Source organism: Oryctolagus cuniculus, chromosome 13, assembly GCF_964237555.1.
Source record: "Oryctolagus cuniculus chromosome 13, mOryCun1.1, whole genome shotgun sequence".
Classification (NCBI taxonomy): domain Eukaryota; kingdom Metazoa; phylum Chordata; class Mammalia; order Lagomorpha; family Leporidae; genus Oryctolagus; species Oryctolagus cuniculus.
The window spans coordinates 28607030-28627076 of NC_091444.1; the positions used below are offsets into that span (position 1 = coordinate 28607030).

At 52.6% G+C, this 20047-nt stretch overlaps 1 protein-coding gene across 1 annotated transcript in view; it reads left to right on the top strand.

Annotated features, from left to right (window-relative positions):
- SMYD2 (SET and MYND domain containing 2) overlaps positions 1–20047 on the top strand; it is a 62017-nt gene that overhangs the window by 26027 nt on the left and 15943 nt on the right. The window contains exons 3-7 of the mRNA XM_002717406.5: positions 8674–8784; positions 11061–11121; positions 11812–11936; positions 15532–15599; positions 17904–18006. Of these exons, the coding sequence (XP_002717452.3) occupies positions 8674–8784; positions 11061–11121; positions 11812–11936; positions 15532–15599; positions 17904–18006 (468 nt within the window). The remainder of the gene's footprint in view (positions 1–8673; positions 8785–11060; positions 11122–11811; positions 11937–15531; positions 15600–17903; positions 18007–20047) is intronic.

The window sequence follows — 20047 nt, forward strand, 5'->3', positions numbered from 1 at the left end:
CTCTCTGAGTCTCAGTTGCTCCACTATAATCTGAGGGCAGTGTGCCCATCATGATGAGTCGCAGGGCCAAGTGACAGCGGATTTGAAAGTCCGTTACAAACTCTGGTACTGTGTATGAGTGTGAAGGGTTACTGCGGATAATAGCATCACGGTCCTTAGTAGAGTTGAGTTGGTGCGAGTCAGGCTGGGCTGCAGCTAGTTTTATGCAAAGAATAAAGAAAATGGCATACTTGATTTAAGGGTTTTTTAACCCGAAGGAATGGTTGGATCCAAGGAACTTGGGAGCACTAACGTACCCCAGGTGAGTGGGGTGTATTCCAGTGTCAGCCTCAACTCCTCCGAGTAGCCATGAGTGGTTAGTTCCTGCCTGGAGACCCTCAGAATGCCCAGCCTGTGGCGCCCTCTGTGTCTCCTGGTGCCCACTGGGCCGCAGTTTGTAGGGCTGCAGCAGGTGGCGGTACTCTGATGAATTGTCTGGGCCACTCAGGTGGAGATGAGGTGCCCGTGGTGACTCCCCAGATCTGCAGACTCAGGAGCCTCATCTGTGAGTGCACGTGGAAGGTGCCTTTCCTGGGGGAGGCTCACATTACCCAGGTACCCCAGCCTGTACGTAGTGGGTCGGCGGTCACTTCGCAGGGAGCACCTCGGCTGTTCCTCTCCCCCTGAAGAGGAACCGGACGTTGGTCACATCGTGATGAGGCAGTCTCTTGGGTAGCAAGGAATCCCAGGGAGAAGGAAGGAGCTACAGGGTTCTGGTGCTGCAGCCTGCTGCCTGCCGCCTTCCTGGTGGGGCATTTGCCCCGCTCCTGGCTCAGCAGCCCGAGCGCTGGGGAATACTCCTGTATTCTGTTGTTCTGTGCTTCTGGTAGCTGTCTGGGACCAGAATGCCTCCTTGGTGGCGAGCAGTGACACAGCTGCAGGTCCCAGAGGTTTCTAGAGACGCAGCTGGGTTTAACGTGTCTATTCCAGTAGTTTCATCTGACCGCTAAGGGTTTTCATCCATCACTACTGGAATGGAATGACCTGGCACAAAAGCTTCATCAAGCAAGTACCCAGAACTGAAGGGTGGCACAAGGGCGTGCTACTGCAGATCATGAGGGAGGAACCCGGAACGCTCTTTCCAGATGAAAGTGTATTCAGGGTTCAGCCTAAGGGAATGTTTGGACGGGATCAGCGTGGAGGCCCTGCTGGAGAAGAGGCAGCCGCGAGGGGAGGTGGCTGAGTGCCCCCCCCCCCAACTGTCCAGACTCGGCTCGCTCACGTGCAGTCAGCAGATGGATCGCACCGTGCAGCAGCACACACAGCCACCCGTGGCCTTGGAAAGGAGGTTATCTGGGCTTGGCCTCTCGTGGATAAGAACACAGTTCCCAAGTGGTTTCGTGACTCCCCAAGGTCAACAGTGGGGGAACTGGGAGGAGGGCTTTCACCACCTTATCATAGTGCCCATGGCCCTGTGGGAATGTGTGAGACAGAGGAGTGGCTGGCCTTCTGAGAGAGGCAGATATCACAAATTAGCAGAGCCACAGCCTCTCTAGGGGGTGTAGCCTTGAGGGACCAACCGGACTGTGGTCAACAGAAAGGTCACTGAGCTGCGGACCTGTGGGTGGACAAGGCGGAGTCTCGGCCAGCAGTGTCCCCAGGATAACCCAGCCCATGGTCCTTCCCTGGGGGTGTCCTCTTCCCCAGGGCGCCTGGTCGCCAAGGCTGATCTCCCCACCTCCTCCGTATCTGCAGCGCCTTAGGGTTTTGCTCTGTTTGGTTCTGGTTGGTTCTGTCTTGTCTGGATGACAACCCTCCTGGTTCACTTGGCTCAGTGTGATGGTGCCAGAGGAAAGATTTTAATTAATGCTGCATGAAAGGGTCAGGGCAGGAAATATGAAAGAAGTAGAAATTCCTTTTTAGTTAGGTTTGCTGTTTTGTAACCTGTGTGTTTTAATGAACTGTATTTATTTTTATAACCATGCCTGGAAAGCTAAGTCCGTTATTCATCCAGACTTCATTAAATTGGACCTCGGTATGTACGAGAGAACAGCTTTAGAAAGTTGCCAGATAGAGTAATCATCGTGTGGTGGAAGATCCTAGAATTTATTTAACAAAGGAAACAGCTTTCTGTGTTTTGTAATAATGGTGGGGCTGAGAGTGTGGCAGGTGAGAGGGGTTGTGTCCTGATAGGAGAGAAGCAATGGCAGGAACGTGTGGCTGAGAAGGTGGGGAAATTCTAGACCTTGGTCTTGGAGTTGGAAGTAACTGAAGCGCAGACGGAGCCTGTTAAGGGCCTGCCAGACCCTGACTGCAGCCTTAGTCCCAGGCTCAGTCCTGGGGAAGTTCGCACTCAGCCCACCTTGGGAAGCATCTTAAACTTGGGGCCACCCTTTTTCTGTAAATGCTGAGCGTCATCCCTGGAAGTGTGTGTGGGTGGCTGAGTGTGTGCTCACTCTCACTGCGCATGGCTCAGCAGGCCACCCTTGCCTGCAACGGGAGGGAGGTGACTCAGCAGGGGATTGGGTTTGCACTCTTCCTCTCAGATGGTGGCAGTGCAAGGCAGACATCCTGAGAGGACTGCTAGCTCTTCCACACTGTAGGAAATCTCACCTGTACAGAGTACACCATTTGGGAAGCTGCATGAGGCTAACAGAAGAACCAATGCTGGACTAGGTAGAAAGGGGGCTTCTACAAGGAGAGTCCAGTCCCCTGGTGCTGGAGGGCAGCTGCACCACTGAGCTTTTCTCACTGCATAGCAGGTACCGCAGAGGAGCCAGGAGGAAGGCAGTTTAGGACTCACGGTTTTGGAGGTTCACCGTCCCGGGTCAGGTTCACCGTCCTGTTAGTCTGGTGTCTGCAGAGGAACAAATCCAGGAAGTAGAGGAGCCGACTCAGCGTTCACAGCCAACCCCCTGGGGAGAACAGCCTTGGAGGGGAGGACAAACTACAGTGACCTGGAGACCTCCCACAGGGCCCACCCAGATGCCATGATTAGACCAGCTCCCACCTTTAATCCATCAGCCGTTAACCAGAAGACTTTGAGCACCAAGCCCCCAGTCCGCGGGCATCAGGAGAACACCCAGCCTGTCACGCAAACCATAATAGCAGTGTGTCGTTTGCTAGCAGGAAGCAGCATGCCATAACCATCGCTCTGTTCTCCTAGTGTTTGGGAACGCTGGTGTGCCAGTTTTGCAAGCCTTTGTGCATCTTTAAGCATACTTGTCCTCGCACAGAAATGAAAGTCACGCACAGCAGTTGCTGCCTTGGCCAAAAATGAATTAGAAGTTTAAAAAGAGGACCATCCGTGCAAAAAATTGCTGTACCTTTCATTTCTGTAGATTAGATGGCTTAAGTGCATAACACAAACAAATCTGTGCTCCTTACAGAAAGTGCAGGAGGCACAGACTAGGAAAAGAGCAGAACAAGTGTCCATAGTCGTGTCTCCAGAGAAAACCACTAGGGCAAATGCTTGGCTGTGTGTCTTTCTGCACCCTTTTGTGTGCATGTGTGAGAGTACTTACACGCTTACTGGGAAAAAAGGAGTGAAAAAGTAAGTTTAGAGACCAGTGTTGTGACTGCAGATGCCACTTGGAACACCAGCATCCTGTATGTATGTGCGCACTGGTTTGAGTCCTGCTTGTTCCGCCTTTGATCCAGTTCCTTGCCAGTGCATCTAGGAAAGCAGTGGAGGATGGCCCAAGTGCTTGGGTCCCTGCACCCATATGGAACACCAGGATGGAGTTCCTGGCTCCTGGCTTTGGCCTGTCACAGCCCAGCCACTCCACTTGGGAAGTGAACCAACAGATGGAACATATTTTTTTCTTTTTGTCTCCCCCCCGCCCCAATCACTCTGCCTTTCAAATAATTTTAAAAAATGTATTTATTTATTTATTTATTTAAGTTTACATCAATGCAAAGAATTACTCATTTTCCATGACCTTCTTGAAGACTCAACGTATATGTCTATATTGTTTTTCTGGAAAATGGGATTCCACTTTACATAAACAATTTTTTTAGAGATTTATGTATTTATTTGAGAGGTAGAGTTACAGACAGGGAGAGGGAAAGACAGAAAGGCCTTCCACCTGCTAGTTCACTCCCAGAATGCCTGCAGCAGCCAGAGCTGAGGCGATCTGAAGCCAGAAGCAAAGAGCTTCTTCTGGGTCTCCCACGCAGGTGCAGGGGCCGAAGGACTTAGGCCATCTTGTACTGCTTTCCCAGGCCACAGCAGAGAGCTGGATCAGAAGAGGAGCAGCCAGGACTAGAACCGGTGCCCGTATGGGATGCAGGCGCCACACTTGGAGGATTAAGCTACTGCACAGCAGTGCTGCCCCTGCATACAATTTTAGAGGCATTGTAATCAAGGCATGAATAATAGCTTGAATTTTGAAGAAAAATGAATAATTTTTAGAAAAACTGATAACGTTTTTAAAAAAGCAGTAAAGAGTAGGCCGGCGCTGCGGCTCACTAGGCTAATCCTCCGCCTAGCAGCGCCGGCACACCGGGTTCTAGTCCCGGTCAGGGCGCCGGATTCTGTCCCGGTTGCCCCTCTTCCAGGCCAGCTCTCTGCTGTGGCCAGGGGGTGCAGTGGAGGATGGCCCAAGTGCTTGGGCCCTGCACCCCATGGGAGACCAGGAAAAGCACCTGGCTCCTGGCTCCTGCCATCGGATCAGCGCGGTGCGCCGGCCGCAGCACACTGGCCGCGGCGGCCATTGGAGGGTGAACCAACGGCAAAGGAAGACCTTTCTCTCTCTCTCTCTCTCTCTCTCTCTCTCACTGTCCACTCTGCCTGTCAAAAAAAAAAAAAAAAAAGTAAAGAGTTACAGAACCTCTCTGTTTACAACAGAACTGCTATATTTGAAAATAAAACTGCTAAATAACATTCATCCCTATTCATCAGGTTAGCCTAATTTTTTTTTCCCAATTTTTCCAATCAGGTGACTTAAATTTTTTTCTGAATAAAATCAGGGCAAGCAGCCTGTGTCTGGTCCTTTAAGATACGTGGACCGTCTCTCTGAACGATGCCTCAGACCTTTGTGACTTTTCTACCAGAGACTTTTCCTCACATCCTGAGTATGTATGTATGTATTTAAGTTTGAGGAGCACAGAGACAGAGCTCCTGTCCTCTGGTTCACTCCCCAGGTGCTGTCAGCGCTGGGACTGGGATGGGAAAGCGGGGAGCTGGGAACCCTATTCAGGTCGCTCACACAGCCAGCAGGTGTCCATTCACTTGAGCCATCACCAGTGCCTCTTAGCGTCAGCTTGAGCAGGAAGCTGGAGTCAGGAGACAGCCAGGGACCAAGCCCAGGAACCCTGATGTGGAACGTGAGCGTCATCACTGTCTGAACTCCAGGCTAAAAGCCCAGGTGCCTCTTTCGTTTTAAAAGTATTAAAGCTGTGCAGCTGGTGTCATTGTGGTATTTACTGCTCAGTCCTCACAAAAAGAAAAGAAAAGTGAAACATTGTTACAGTGGTAAGTGTCCCCCTCCCCCGCCCCATGAAGGTTGTGTGAGTCTTTCCTGCAGCCTCCCCAGCTATCTGACTTCAGTGCCTGGTGCTGCACTGGAGCTAATTACAGTTGCTCTTTCTCCCCTCTGTGTTCTCATGTGGCCATAAACTACTTGTAGGCAGAGGCTTTATCCCCGATCCCTGCCTCTGGGGCCAGTTGCTCTGCTTGTTGAATGAATGAATGAATGAAGAAATGAACCAGTCAGCGGACAGCTGCAGCCTGTGTTGGAGGTGCCCCACTGCGTGTGCCAGGCACTGTTCTCAGTGCTGCTTGTGCTTGAGCTTATTGGATCCCCACAGCACCCTGCGTGTTTGCACAGGTGCCTGATTGTCCCTCTTTGAAGGTGCTGCATCTGCTAGCTGTCTTCAGACTTTGTGTCTGATCATCACCGTTCGAAGGTGTAAACTCACAGACTCTGAGCTCTGGACCTGTTAAGTGACTTAGGGATCATGTTATTTACAGCCCAGGAGGCAGACGCACAGGGATTAAGAGGCCGGCTTGGCACTCGTGGCTGCAGAGCGGGACGGGCGTGCGGGTTGCGTGCGGGTTCCCTGCGGCCCAGCCCGGCATGCACTCCACTTTTCCCCCAGCAACTGCCTTATAGTTGGGTTCCCTTCCCTTGGAGGACGTTTACATCAGTATCTGCAGGTGCTGTGTATTCTAGAGTCACATTGATTTCAAATTAGTCACACACTGAATCTGACGGTGGCATGAACTTGGACTTGCCAGCCACTAGAATTATGACAAATTTCTGTTATTTATGGCTACCCTGCTAGAACAGCCCAAACAGACTAAGAAATTAGGGGTGTCCATCACATATAGAGAATAGGGCATTCACTAAGTCAGTAGTTGAAAACCAGTTGCTAAATACCATACTAAGGCTCCAGGAAAGAGAACATCTACAAAAGCTACTGAAATTACAGTTGTCAGTGGTTATGCTTTTGAAAATCCTCTGTCGTTCTCCAGAGTCTGTTTGACTTCTTTCCAGATCCAAAAGGAAAGTTTATAGGAATGTATCTCTCAAGTCTTTGAGGAAAACACAAATACATGAATTGTTTTTTAAGTTTTAAATAACTTATTACGGCATATTATAATTTTTCTGATTATCATTGTGGCTGTGCTTCTCTTACTGTGATTTATATATTAAACTTTTCAAAATTTATTTTCATAAATTTCAAATTAGTTGCAGCAATAAATTGTGTTCATAAATAATGAACAAATTATATTAACAAATGTTAACATTTAAGTTCTTTCTCCAGGAGTTTATCGGTGTTGGTCAACATCAAAGCATCACCCACAGTTCATAAAAACAGCAGCTTAAAGACCCCTCAGGGACAGAGATGGTGTCGTAAAGTGGACATTTCTTAGAGCTCCTGGGGTCACAGTGCTCCCCGTTTCCCTCGGGTGTCCCGGGACCCTGTCTGTGTCTCCCTCTTCACTCTGCAGGGGTGTGTATGGTGGGGGACGATGGGTCTGCAGGGAGCCAGACCCACCTGCCTCAGCACTGTGCTCTCATTATAGGCTCTGGCTGTAAACAGCCTCTTCCCCCTTGAGCTTCTCTTGTTTCTTTCTCTCCCTGCCCTTAGTTACATTCGGCACCGCGGCATCATTTAACTCCGCGGAACTCCTGGGACAGACCTTGAGCCAAGGGGCTGTGCCACCTTACTGCGTTAATCACAAGGTGACACTGGGTCCTTCCTTCTTGGGCTGAAGGGGCAGGGCGACATCTTTCATTCGGCAGCTTTATTGAGTGCTTTGTAAGTGTCAGGCACACGTAGTAGTTCTGGATCCTTTATTTTATTGGGGGTAGGTAGATACCAAGCCATACACTGACAAATATGTGCCATTTCTAGCAGTGAGAAAATAAGGCAAGGGATAGCGGTGGGGACAGTGTCACTTTTGTCAGGGTGATCACAGCTGGGGTCCTGAGAAGGTGACTTTGGAGCCAGGCGTGGAGAGGAAGAGGGAGGGAGGGAGCGTGCCAGCCAGAAGACCACACGTGCTGGAGGTCTGGAGCTTGGCTGGCAGTGCTCAGGGGATGTCCAGGACACTGCTGCGGCCCACGCGGAGGGTGGAGTCACGGAGGGAGTGCCCAGCCTGTGGGGCCTCGCAGGCCATCTTTGGGACCTCACCGTCTGCCATTAGACGGTTCTGCATTGAGAACTGACATGACTGCGTTGCTGCACAGGATCCCTGGCTCCTCCCTTGAGCGAGTCCGTGGGGCCAAAGGCACAGAGGTGCATCTGGGTGGTGGGCGGGGGCGGCAGACATGGTGAGAGAGGCCGGGCTGCAGCACAGCAGGAAGGAGGGCTGTCGAGAAGGGGGCAGGACTGAGACCTCCTCCGAGGGCAGTGGGGAAGTGTTTGTCAGAGAGTGGTTGTGGAGCTGGGCCAGGACGGCTCCACTTCGAGCTGGGGGTGGCTGCGGGCAGAACAGGAGGGAATGCATCTCACCGCGAGAGTGCACGTCTGCGCATCCCCGAACACCTGCGGGCTCACAGGCAGCTCCCATGGCCCTCACCTGTTTCTCCCAGGTTCCACGTCCAGCTTCTGTTCCCAGCAGCCTCTCACTCCTGGATGCCAAAACTGGTTTTCATCAGTCAGCGATGCCCTGTCTGAGGCCAGGTCACTGCCCGGTTGTCTCCCATGAAACTTGGCACCAGCCTCGGCATCACCGTTTACTCCCTAGACCTGGGATCACTTTCTTCTCTGGCCTCTAAGGCTCCTCCACTCCTCCACTCCTCCCCCACCTTACCCGTCTCGCAGCCCCCCAACCCTCCTCCCTCCCCTGACCCAGTGATGTGTGCGTGTCCTTCACCCTCTCCCTGGGGCACAAGAACCTCAAAACGGGATAGAAAGGAACACAGGTTCTGCTGCTTTTGTTAATCAAGTGAATCTTTGCATAGATTATTGCTACTTATTTCCAGTCCTTGCTTTCCTTCCAGACTTTTCAGTGGTCGTGACAGGCCCTCATCTGTGTTTGGATTGACATGAGGGTAGATTCAGAAGAGAATCAGGAGGGAGCAGAGCACGAATGGGGCGTGGGCGGGGGAGGGGGCGGCTAATACCCAGGTCCTTGGCCCCTGCAGTTTGACAGCTGAGGCAGATGACAGACAGGTGCCCAAGTTTGGAAGAACGAGGGGCTCTGTGTGTGTGCGTGATAATTGTTTTCAATCTTCCCAGAAAGAAGACTGGCCCATGCACAAGCTAGAGTGTTCTCCCATGGTTGTTTTTGGGGAAAACTGGAATCCCTCTGAGACTGTAAGACTGACGGCGAGGATTCTGGCCAAACAGGTGAGGAAGCGGGATTATGTTCAGGTGCATTTCATTTTGTGTTTTTCCTCCAGGGGCAGCTGACCCATGGTGACCATCTCTTGTCTGACATTCCTGGTCTCTGATTCCTGTCACTATCTGTATGGACAGGGAAAAACTTCACTCCAGGCAGCTGGACCCTGGGCAAGGAACACAGCCAGGCTCACATAGGAAAACATGGCCTGAAAGCCCTGACCAGGAATAACCAGAGCTTCCCAGGAACCACACTGGTCTGAGAAGCTTTGAGATCTTTCCCCTCCTGCCTTTGTGGCGGAGAGAGCGCAGCCTGCCCTCATCTGTATGCTGCCTTTCTCTGGCTCCTTGCTCTCTTCCCTGCAGACGGGTAGGCAAGGAGTAGAACCAGCAGGACGATGGCAAATGCAGGGGGGGGAGAAGTAACCAACAGGTAGAAGCAGAGAGAGGCAAGGAGGCAGGGGAGAAGGAACGAGCGAAGTGGCCCTGATGCCAACAGGATGGCCAACAACTGTTTTCTCCAGAGACACAGCCAGCAAAGCTCGCTGTCCCCCCTCCTGGCCAGTCCTTCCTGATGGCATAATTAGATACCTGATCTCCAAAGGCCTGAACTAAAAAGAGGAGAGGAAAACGCCATGGGATTTGCCCTTGTGAAATGGGCAGCATGGAACTGAGAAAGTGTGTGTCCCCAGGAGGTCTGGCCTTGCCACGTTGGGCAGAGTGGTAGGCAGCGAGGCCTCTCTGCTGTGAATCTTAAAAAGCTCAAGTCTCATCCACCACTTCCATACATCTGCCAGCCCCTCGCTCCTTAAAAATGGTTCCATTTCGTCTTCATCTCAGCCAAGTGTGATTGCAATGATTAGCACGGATGTGTCCCCAGGCCGAGTGAGGATCCCGGGCTGCACAAACAGGAGAACATTGCCCAGCCCTGAGGTCATTGTCCCACTATGTTCGGACTGGGTCAGGTGTTGCCGAAATGCCACTTGGCCAGCTCAGAGCCACCCAGGGGCCGCCTGGGGAGTGAGACCGAGAAGTCAGAACTGTCGTCCTGGGGGAAGTTCACCTTGGGGTCCTCAGAATCGGCCATCTTTAAACGAGTGCAGGGTGGTGGGCTGAAGGAAAGGGTAGGGGTGAGTAAGGCATCGGCTGCCGTGGGTTTGCCTTTCGGGAGGATGGAAGCCCAGCCTGCGGCTGCTTCTCTTCTCCCACTGACTTCCTGAAGCTATTGAAGTGGCTGTGGGAAGATTTCAGAAGAAGCTGGGGCACTTTCTTGAATGAAAAGCTTTCCTGGGCAAGGTGACTTATTAATCTTAGAGACATGCATCCTGTGAATGAAAGGTTTCTGCTTCCCCCCCAATAAAAAGAACTACTGAGATGTTTTGGCACCAGGAGGGCAGGCTGAATGAGTTTATGCGAGTTCCATTCAAGTTGTATTTTAATTACTACTACTAGTAATAGTCTATTAAATGAAAAGGTACCTGACCATCTTTTCATCTCTCTAGGACTTGATGATTAAAAAAACCAGAGCATTGGTATTCTAGTAGCCTGCAAAGGATTAGGGGAGACCGGCTACCAAACTTCCGAGGGGAAGCCTAACATGTTAACTAGGGAGGTGAGCGCCCAGCCAGACCACCTGTATCCGCAAATTGAATAGCCAGATTACAAAGAGGAGGCCTCAGGCCAGCTCCTGAGCTCTGCGTTTGAACTCTTGTCAACACCAAGTTTATTCATGTGCTCAAAGCCTAGCGGGTTTACTATTGTTAGCTCCTCTTGGGGTGTCTAGAACAAAGCCAGCCACACGTTTAAAGTGAATCTGGGCTCACAGATGCCACCAAAAGTGTTCTTTTTGAAACACAGAATTCGAGATCATTTTAGCCTATGCTTAAAGAAAGTGCAAAACGGATGGGGGGTTTGATTTTTGTTCCTTTTTAAGAGCAAGAAATAATAAATAGGATGATTTGTCTGTAGACTCGGTCCTTTTAAGTAAGGGCCCTAAAAAAAAAAGTTGTTTTCTGGCCCTGCTTGTTCCCATAACAAGCACTTCCGAGCCTACTGGGTGCACAGTGTCCCGAGGGTGCTGAGAGCAAGGTGGGCAGGTGTTTCAGAGAGAGGCCACCACCCCCTGGGTCTGGACACGGCGCCCACACTCTGAGCACCCAAGCAGATCTCTCCTTCAGCTTCCTCGACAATGGTTGCTGTTTCTTCACGTTCATGTAGCAGGGAGAGTCCCGCTGTGCACACTGGGTGTTCAGCTCTTTCTGTGTGATTTCTTCCCCAACAACCAGAAGAGCCACCCCGAGAGAACGCCGTCAGAGAAGCTGTTGGCTGTGGAGGAGTTTGAATCCCGTAAGTCTGTGTGCGCCCGGCCGCAGCCCGGAGCTGCATGTGGATCGGGTGGGACGGGGAGGAAGGGGTGGCCTGTGCTTGCGGGAGGCCGGGGGATGTTGTGTTTCAGTGATTAGGTTTTGACTTGTGTACTGTTGAAGAAAAAATGCTTTTAACTGTTTTTTCTTTCCAAGTAGACAAGGTTTATTAGGAAATAATTACAGGGAGGTGGAAGCTCACAAGATGGGTTAGTGCATCCCAAGCCATCTCCTGCTGGCTGTGCCGGCTCACTGCATGGTTATAGGTCTTTGCTTTGTCCTTATGGAAAAGCATTAAATCTGGGGCTGTCTGGAGGCTTGATTGTGACACACGAGCCAGGGCCCATCACAGATGCCAGGGCTGGGGGCCCCGACGAGACCGAGGCTGATTACCAGTCACCTGCACACATTGCTGACCTCCCTGCAAATGGCCAGTGGACATTTCGCACCTGATCGACTTCTGATCTTATAAGGAGGAGGAGAGGGAAAAATGGGGTGCTTTCTTTTTCCCTGGGGTCCGTTCATCAGACCCAATGTGTTCTCCGGGGCTCATCATGGTGAGTTTTTTATTTCCCCCAGTTTTCCATGCCATGCATAGTGAAAAAAAAACAACAAAGGATATAGCTAGAAATCTGGAGTCTTCCACCAGCAGTAACGGATTGTGTATCCACAGATCTAGATAAGCTGGACAATGAGAAGAAGGACTTGATTCAGAGTGACATCTCGGCTCTCCATCACTTCTACTCTAAGCACCTTGAGTTCCCTGACCACGACAGTCTCGTGGTGCTCTTCGCCCAGGTGAGGGGCCAGCACTGGTCCCACTGAGTCTGGCCCTTCCCCCACTGAGCTCCACCCCTGAGCCCCCCTTCCCCAAGCCCCGCAGCAAAGGCAAACAGAAACAGAACCGTGGCCCCCACTGAGGGTGCCATAGAAAGTTTGTGTGGAAGTGAATTACCAGGTAAGTTGACTTTAGTGCACACATTTTTTTGAAATCCACACGTAGCGCCTTCATCATGCAGATTTTTCATGAATTTTTTCTTGAAGGCCCCTTGTACTTAAAGCCGAGGCTGTGGACCCGCTGGGCCCTTTGTTGCCATAGCCTCGTGCGGTGACCTGAGCAGGTCAGGTCCCATCTGAGGGGTGTGGCCTTCACTGAGGGGTGTGGCCTCAGAGATCATGAGAGCAAAGGAGTGGCCAGTGCCCCAGTTCTCTGTCACTCCTGTGCTCCTTGCAAAGAGAAAGCCATTTGAAGCTCTTGTATTCAATGTACCGTACACCCTAGCAGGAAATGTCCTTCTCTCGCTCATGTGTTTTTACTTCAGCCGAGGTGTACAGGTGTCCCGAGAGGAGGCTTGTTTGCGATGCCCGAGGAAGGGCAGCTGGCAGACAGGAGTCCAGGCCGGGTCCCATGGGGGACGTCGTTTCTGGGGGCTGCTGAGAATCTCCCTCAGAGTGACCTGGGTTTTCCAGAATGAGCTGTGACAAGACGTTAGAGAGGCTTATAAACAGGAGCAACTTAAAGGCGACTAAAGAATTGGGCACCAAGGCTAAGAGCTTCACCTTGTTAAGGGAAGAAAGGATACAGCCGTCGGCCCTCTGCGGGACTCGGCCCGGTGCGCAGACCTCCGGGCACCTCCAGGGCTGCTCTCCCTGGCCTGAGGCACTCGATTGGGTTTCTCTCCCTCACATGCCCCTGTGTGCGCTTCTGCAGCCTGGGTACCTGGCTAAGGTGACTTTCCAGGGGGAGAAGGGTCAGATACTACTCCATGGGGCAAGCAACCACGCCCCCGGCTGGAACCTGCAGCCTCTAGACACAGCGGGGCTTGGGAGGATCAGAACAGGTTTGGGTCTTAGAAGAGAGTGAATGGCACCTGTGACCCTGTGATTGCATCTCCAGGAATCTCTGCTAGGGAAAGAACCAGGGACTGTGGACCGAGAGGCACACGCAGGGTGCTTCCGGTAGGGTTCCTGTAAAAGCCAAAGGAGGAAGAGGCAGAGGGGAAAGAGGACAAGGAGGAAAGGGGAAAGAAGTCGTGTAAATGGCCATCGTAGGAGTCTGGTGAAATGAGTTACGACCTGGCCGTTGGATGCAAGCTTGCAGAGCCTGTCTAAAGAGGTGGGGAAGCAATAATAAATGACATGGATAATTATGAAAGCAGGATGTGAAAAACATTCTCAGCCTGAAAGTACACATACATATTTGAAAAGTGTTGGAATAGAGTTCACAGCGTTTTGTGTTTGGAGTTGTAGAACGTGTTGCCTTTTCCACTGGGTGATCTTTCTGAATTTTCTACAGTGAGCACCATGAAACTTTCAAAAATGCTGAAAAGGGAAAAAGGTTAAAAGCATGCATCACGGGGCATGGAATGTCCCCAGAGAAAAGTCTAGAACCAAAGTGAGAGGTGCCCCCCTGCCCGTGCTGGTCCTGCCCCACTGCCCCCAGCTGCCTGTCTGCTGTCCCCACCTTGAGCCCTTTCCTCTGGCCACCGCAGGCTGTTGAGGGTTAACTCGTGGCCCCGCAGCAGCTGGCAGCCGAAGGTGACTGCACTCTGCCAGCATCGAGGTGTGCTGTAATCTCTGGGAACAGGTGCATGGCTGTGAAGTGTATTTTTGGTGTGCAGCCTACATCTAGTCTAAATGCTAATTATGACAATAGCTTTAGCAAGGCACTTAGGCCTGATTTGACTTGGGGAGAAAGGAAAAAAAAAAAAAGGACTGTGGCCCATGCATCTTTCTTAACATGCAAGTTCCCCTTTCTTCCCTAGGGAGCTATCAGAAGGGACAGAAAGCTGGCAGGAAAATTGCTGTAGGATTTGGCTGGAACCCCGTCACCGCCTCCCGGAAAGGAACAGCAGTGATGCTTAGCTTATGAAGAAGTGTGCAGCAGAGGCAGTGTGGGGGCGGGGAGGGGGAGGGCATCAGGGGACTGACAGGCACAGAAGGTTGGAGCATGAAGGATTCCGAAGTCACAGACGGGCCCAGGAGGCCTTGCTGCCGAGGAGGGCACCGAAAAGCAAAGGACGAACTCTCACCCCCAAGCCCTGTCGGGAGCTGTCTGCCCGTGGATGAGTCTTGAAAACTTGCTGAATCCCTGCATCCAGCTCACACCCAGACGTGCGATGCTGGTGTACGCGTGTCCCGTGGGCCGTCTGCAGGCACTTGTCCTTTGTGTGTGCCAGACGCTCGGGAGGCGTTAGGGCCCAGTCTGAGATCGCACGTAGAGCACTCGGGGCAGGAAGCGTGTGGTTCACGCCTCTGTGCGTTCTGATTCATGAATGAAAGTCCTGATTTACTCTGCTCGCCCTGTTGGTTCATGGTCATTGGTTAAGGGTGGGGGGAAGATGTCTCCATGGCTGAACAGTCAGGTACGTGGAGCTGGCACAAAACCGAGTTTGCTAAGCTTTCTACTTATAAACACCCAAGCCCTCAGCATTTCAAAGGCTGCGTCTGCGTGTTGTTTTTCTCACCCACGGTACCCTCCTGTTTCCCTTGCTCAGTATTGAGTGGTCGGTCCTGCCAGGCAGACCCAGCATGGCCCTTATCGCCTCCCTGTGTACCAGGTTTTCCAAACCTTTGTTCTTGGCCCGTCCGTTTTAACTGTAATTGCCACGTTAGTGTTCGGCTGACGCACCAGTCTTGGAAAAACCGTGACCTAGTTTGGGGTGGGGGGAAGCAGGCTCTGCTGCCAGAGGGTCTCGTCTGAATCCTGCCTCTGTCCTTCTCAGAGGCCACAGGTTTTGGTCTGTTCACATCTTTCTCTGCGTAGCACTTCGGTCTCTCCATAATTGTCTGGGGAAAGGTGACTTTTTAGGGCAGTCCTAAACCGGCCCTCCAGGGGGGTGAGGGTTGTCCTCGGTGCTTTTCACTGCAGCGTAGCTTTGAAACAGGTTGCAGTCGATTTGGCCACAACACCAAAGTCAAGGTCTCCGTTCTTTACTAGGCCTGATGGGTCAGGGCTTTCACAGTGACTGCCCCCCTTATGTCTTAGGCATTGGGTTAAATGATTCCTTTTTTTTTTTTGAGGATAAATGACTAAGAAATGGGCTCCGGATCGCACCCCGCAGCTGTGGGTAACCAGATTGGACTCTGGGTGTCCTGACTTTGGTCCATGGAGCCTTGGGGTCTGAGTTAAAAACTGGGAAGTGGGTAGATTGGCTACACCCGAGGGTGCCTCAAACAACAGTTCTGCTTGTATTTGTTCACATAGGGGTGGGTGGAGGTGATGAGTAAATTTTGTTTGCACAAAGGATACCGTGGGCAAAAGGGAGATTGGAAAACCACGAAAGCAGAAGTTCTTGGTAGTTAATTTGTTAAAGGTCAAAGTTAAAGCCGCAGTGTGGATCCAGAGAGAAGCTTTAGCTCTTTTCCCTTTCTTTCTCCTCTCTAACCGCAGGTGAACTGTAACGGCTTCACCATTGAAGATGAAGAGCTTTCTCATTTGGGATCTGCGATATTCCCCGAGTAGGCTGAGTTGGACTTTGTTTCTCTTCTTTGTACTTATTTAACACTAATTTGATTTTTTTTTTTTTTTTTTTTGGATTTTTACATAACCCACCTAACTGCATGCGGCAGACGTGAATCTCCAAGGGAATTAAGACTGCTTTTTAATCTGCCAGATTTCAAAATATTTCCCCTACCCTTACGGCTCTGAAGGCAGTAGTTAAGAGAGCAGTTACTTGTTGAGCCCTGCGAGGCGGGGAGCTGTTATTAGAGAACATTTTACAGTGGCAGAGGAGGCACGGCCCGGGCCCCGCAGAGAAGTTTGCTTTTTGCGTATCTGTGGTTGTATGTTTGGGTTGCTGACGCTCAAAGTGAAATATTAATTGCCAGCCGAGACTCGGCCATAGGCTCATGCAAATGAGCTGCTTCTGCATCTGCCCTTTCTGAAAAATACTAGCTCAGAAACAGGCACAGAGTTGGGGAGGAGAATTTGTGAATTTGTCAGTCATGGACCAGAGGAACATTTCGGACAACTGGTGGATTTTTCTCTCTACTTCTGGAACATTCAGGTAATGCAAGGAAGGCTAGGCAGTGGGCACACGGAGGCCTTCGTGGGGCTCACCTGAGCCGACTGCCAGGAGCGGCTCTGGGCCTTGTCTTCTCGGGTGGAACAGCTGTTTCCGTAATTCCTCCTTCGTGGCAGGATCCCGGGAAACTTTGCACGTGGTCGAGCGGCTCCATGCACAGGCAGGTCACAAGTCGCCGACTGCTCTGGCACTCTGATGAAGTGTAGGGGACAGCTCACACCCAGACGTGCGATGCCGGTGTGCGCGTGTCCCGTGGGCCACAGGGAGAAGCAGCTTGAGTGCAGGTCCCTATCTGGCAAGCAGTTCGCTAGAACCAGAGACAGGGATGCTCACGCAGCCAGTCCCTGCAGCCAGAACGGTGTCACTCGCAGTTTGAATTCTGGCGAAGAAGAAAGAAAGTGGTTCTTTGGGAGAGGCTCTTTCAGACCTTGGCCCCTGGGAAAAGGAGAGAGGAAGAGAGAAGCATTGGGCCGCCTGATGAAGGCTCCCCTCAGCAGCTTCAGAGCCAGGATGGACGCAGCAGCATCCTGCTCTCTGTGTCCATAGGGCCAAGAGGGAGCTGAGGAGTGTGGCCCCGGGCCTGGCGTCCTGAAAGGAGTTACTCAGTACTGTTCTGGACGGTTCTAGAAACCTGCTGTTCTTTCTTGTACAACCACCCTTCTGGTGCCTCTGTTTACTTGATTGATTATCTGTGCATCCCTTCCTGGGGAGCCTGGTGGGCGGAGGTGGTCCTCCCCAGGCACAGAGGGCAGTTGCACAAGGCCAGCCTGCTCAGCCCTCCAGCCCCCAGGAGGTGCTGAGGCCTGCTCCCCCACTGGACGTGGCGCACCCGGGCAGCTCATCCTTCTCACTCTTGACACCCCCATTCCCTTTTTGTATTCTTGGGACAAGCCCAAGAGTGGGTTTTGGCCTCTGAAGGGTCGGGCAGGGGGCACTGGGCAGCAGAGCAGCGATGCACATGGACACAAGTGCCCAGACGAGCTTGAGCCCCAGTTCCCGGGCAGTTTTAATTGGGGGAAAAGTCCCTTTGGGCTGAAATCATCTTGGCATTGTGATTTCAAAGGCAGCATTTTCAGAGATCAAGCACTTTTCCCCTGTAGTTTAGAAATTTCTGTTCTCAGAACTTTGACCTTGATATAATCAGAAAGCTCAAAGCACCTCACCTCTCTCTCTCTTCCCCCCTTCCCTTCTCTCTCCCCCATCCCCTCCCTCTCTCTCCCTCTCTCTCCTCCTTGCTGTCCCTGAAAAGCAGAGAGCAGCAGGAACAGTCCTGTCCCAGTTTTCCAGATGAGGAAGTTGAAGCACAGAGACCCAGAGCGGGCTCCTGCAGGTGTCTCGGGGACCACGAGGGCCTGCCTCGCCCGGGCACCTGGCGTTTCTCAGCCTCTGAAGCAAACATGCAGGAGGTGGCAGCCCCATTTGCTGCTCGCGGTGGGCAGTGGATTTTGGTGCCTGGGTGTGTCAGGAGGCAGTAGTTGCGGCACTTGTTTTCGAGCACGTGTTTTGTGTTTTCTAGATTTGGATGTCACTGTTTGGAATTGTAGAGCCCACTTTTCAGTGAAGTTCAGAATGTTGGCTGTTATCCTGAAAGTACCCAGAACCCTCTCTGAGTGGGTGATGGCCAGCCCCGAGACTGCTTACAGTGGTTCAGGTCTTCTAGCCTAGCCAGTAAAGAGCCCCAGGGTGCCCCTGCAGTTTGTCTCATTCAGAAAACCGGGTTTTCTCTTCTGATTGACAGTGTCGCATTGATGAACCACAGCTGTTGCCCCAACGTCATTGTGACTTACAAGGGGACCCTGGCGGAAGTAAGAGCCGTGCAGGAAATCAGCCCTGGCGAGGAGGTGAGTACGTGGCTATCTGTGGCTGGGGCATGTGGTGGACAGATCCGGGTCCTGTCACTTGTCACTCTGCTGCCAGCCACCAGTGATTCCAGCCATCAGACTGTCCGCAGGCCTTCTGGGGCTGAGTGATCAGGCCTGTGAGCTGTGCTTTTGAGTCTTGTACCCCAGGGGCTTCCACTTGGTTAAGAAGAAACAGGAAAGAATGCATTTAAGTTTTTCTTGAAGATTGATAAAGGAGACTGCTGGGATGAGCAGGTTGAAAATGGGGTTCTCTTTCGAGTCTGTTTCTACCACCACACAGTTGAGCTTGAGCCTTCTCACTGGGGAGTCCTTGCCTGTCAGAGGCCCACTGTTATCCACGCCCTGCCATGCCACGTCTGAGCTGCAGGTTCAAGTTCACCACTGAGTGTACTCCAGATGGCCTGGCCAGCTGTATGTGCTGCGGGGGAAGTAGAGGCAGTCTGGTGAAAAGACCCCGTCAGCCTCCCTCCTGGGACCCTCAGGCATGTGGAGAGCCAGGCGTTGCGTGCCGGGCTGGCCTGCTGAGGTGCTGGGCACCTGTGCTGTGTTCCTTGGTAGGTTTCATGCACCCCATGTGGATTTTTAAGGGCTGTCATCAACACATTCCATTTGAGTAATTCTCAGCTGTTGTAAATCTGGAACTTGACATTTTAAATATAGCCGTCAGTGTGTTAAATGATAAATGCTTTGCTTTCCCTGGAAGCTGCTCACTGGTCCCCAGCTGAACTGGGGCCGGAAAGCCTAATGTTCAGATCAGCCTCTCTGCCCTTGACTAAATCCTCCATGATGAGGAGATCCCCCGGGGGCCACGGGGTCTGAGTTTCCCACTGTCCTGCCGGGACGACCCCGACTCTGTGAGGGCGAACACTGGTGGGAGACTCATCTTCAGGCTCCTGGGAGCCGCCCGTCGCCTCCTCCGGCTCAGCCTGGGCTGTGAGCAGTGACACTGGAGTGGCCTTTGGCGCCATCTCCTGGCACCTTCTGTTTGGTGCACTGTGTCCAGCCATCATTTTGAAGGAAATTGGGCAGGGCAGGGCCAGGCTGGCTGCTGTTTCTGTCTGCCCTATGCCATCCTGGATCCAAAACGCCAGTCAGGCAAGTCAGTGCTTTGGAGGTACTTGTCGTTCGGAGAGGAAGGAGCCCCTTCCCCAGGGCGTGAGAATGAGCTGCAGCGCGTTCAGGCCTGCGCTCAGGCTGGGCAGAGCGTGGCTGTCCCTGCAGCACTGAGCCCCGTGCCTGGCGGTGCCCAAGGTCCCTGGCAGCAGTGGGCAATGTGCCAGTGCAGGTGGGCGTCTGCCCAATGGTGGGGCACGGGTAGTCAGGGCCATCCCCGGCGAGGGAGGGCAGGCAAGCCTTCTTAAGTGCTGGCCTCCTCTATGGGCCCCAGATCTTAGTTCCAGACCCCATCAGCAAGAAAGCAAGGACGGGAGAACCCAGCAAGCCCAGAGATTAAGATGCCCTGCAGGGTCAGGAGCTGTCCCAGGTGAGGCAGCAGTGCGCCGCCACCCTCGAGGCTGCATTTTCCCGGAGCCGACCCCTGAAGCTGCCTGGAGCCGCCCATCCCAGGCTCCTGAGCTGTGGTTCTTGTTCCAGATGATGTCAGCAGAAAGGTGGACTGGGCTGGGCAGGCGTGTTTCTGCTCCCCCTCCCCCAGCCCCAGCCCCCAGCTCTGACAAGGAACCACCCCAAGCAGTGAAATAAACGAAGCTAAACACAGGCCAGGCAGAGGCAACACAGGACCGACCCAAGGACGAGTCCACTGTTTGGCCAGTGGGGCCTTGGCTGCTGTCCAGGAGACGTAGGACCGAGCCCCAGCTTGCTGTGTCTGGGAGGCAGCGGTCCTGTTGGTCCCCCAGCTTCCTCTTCTAGGGCCTCCCCATCCCCTGGACTCTGTCTCCCACCGGGGAGATGGCCTTCCAGGGCTGCCCAGCCTCGGGGCTGCAGTGTGCTTAGGCCCACAGCCCTCCTCCTGCTCCTGCGGGGTCACCACCCAGCGCTTCACGGTGCCCCGGGAGTGATA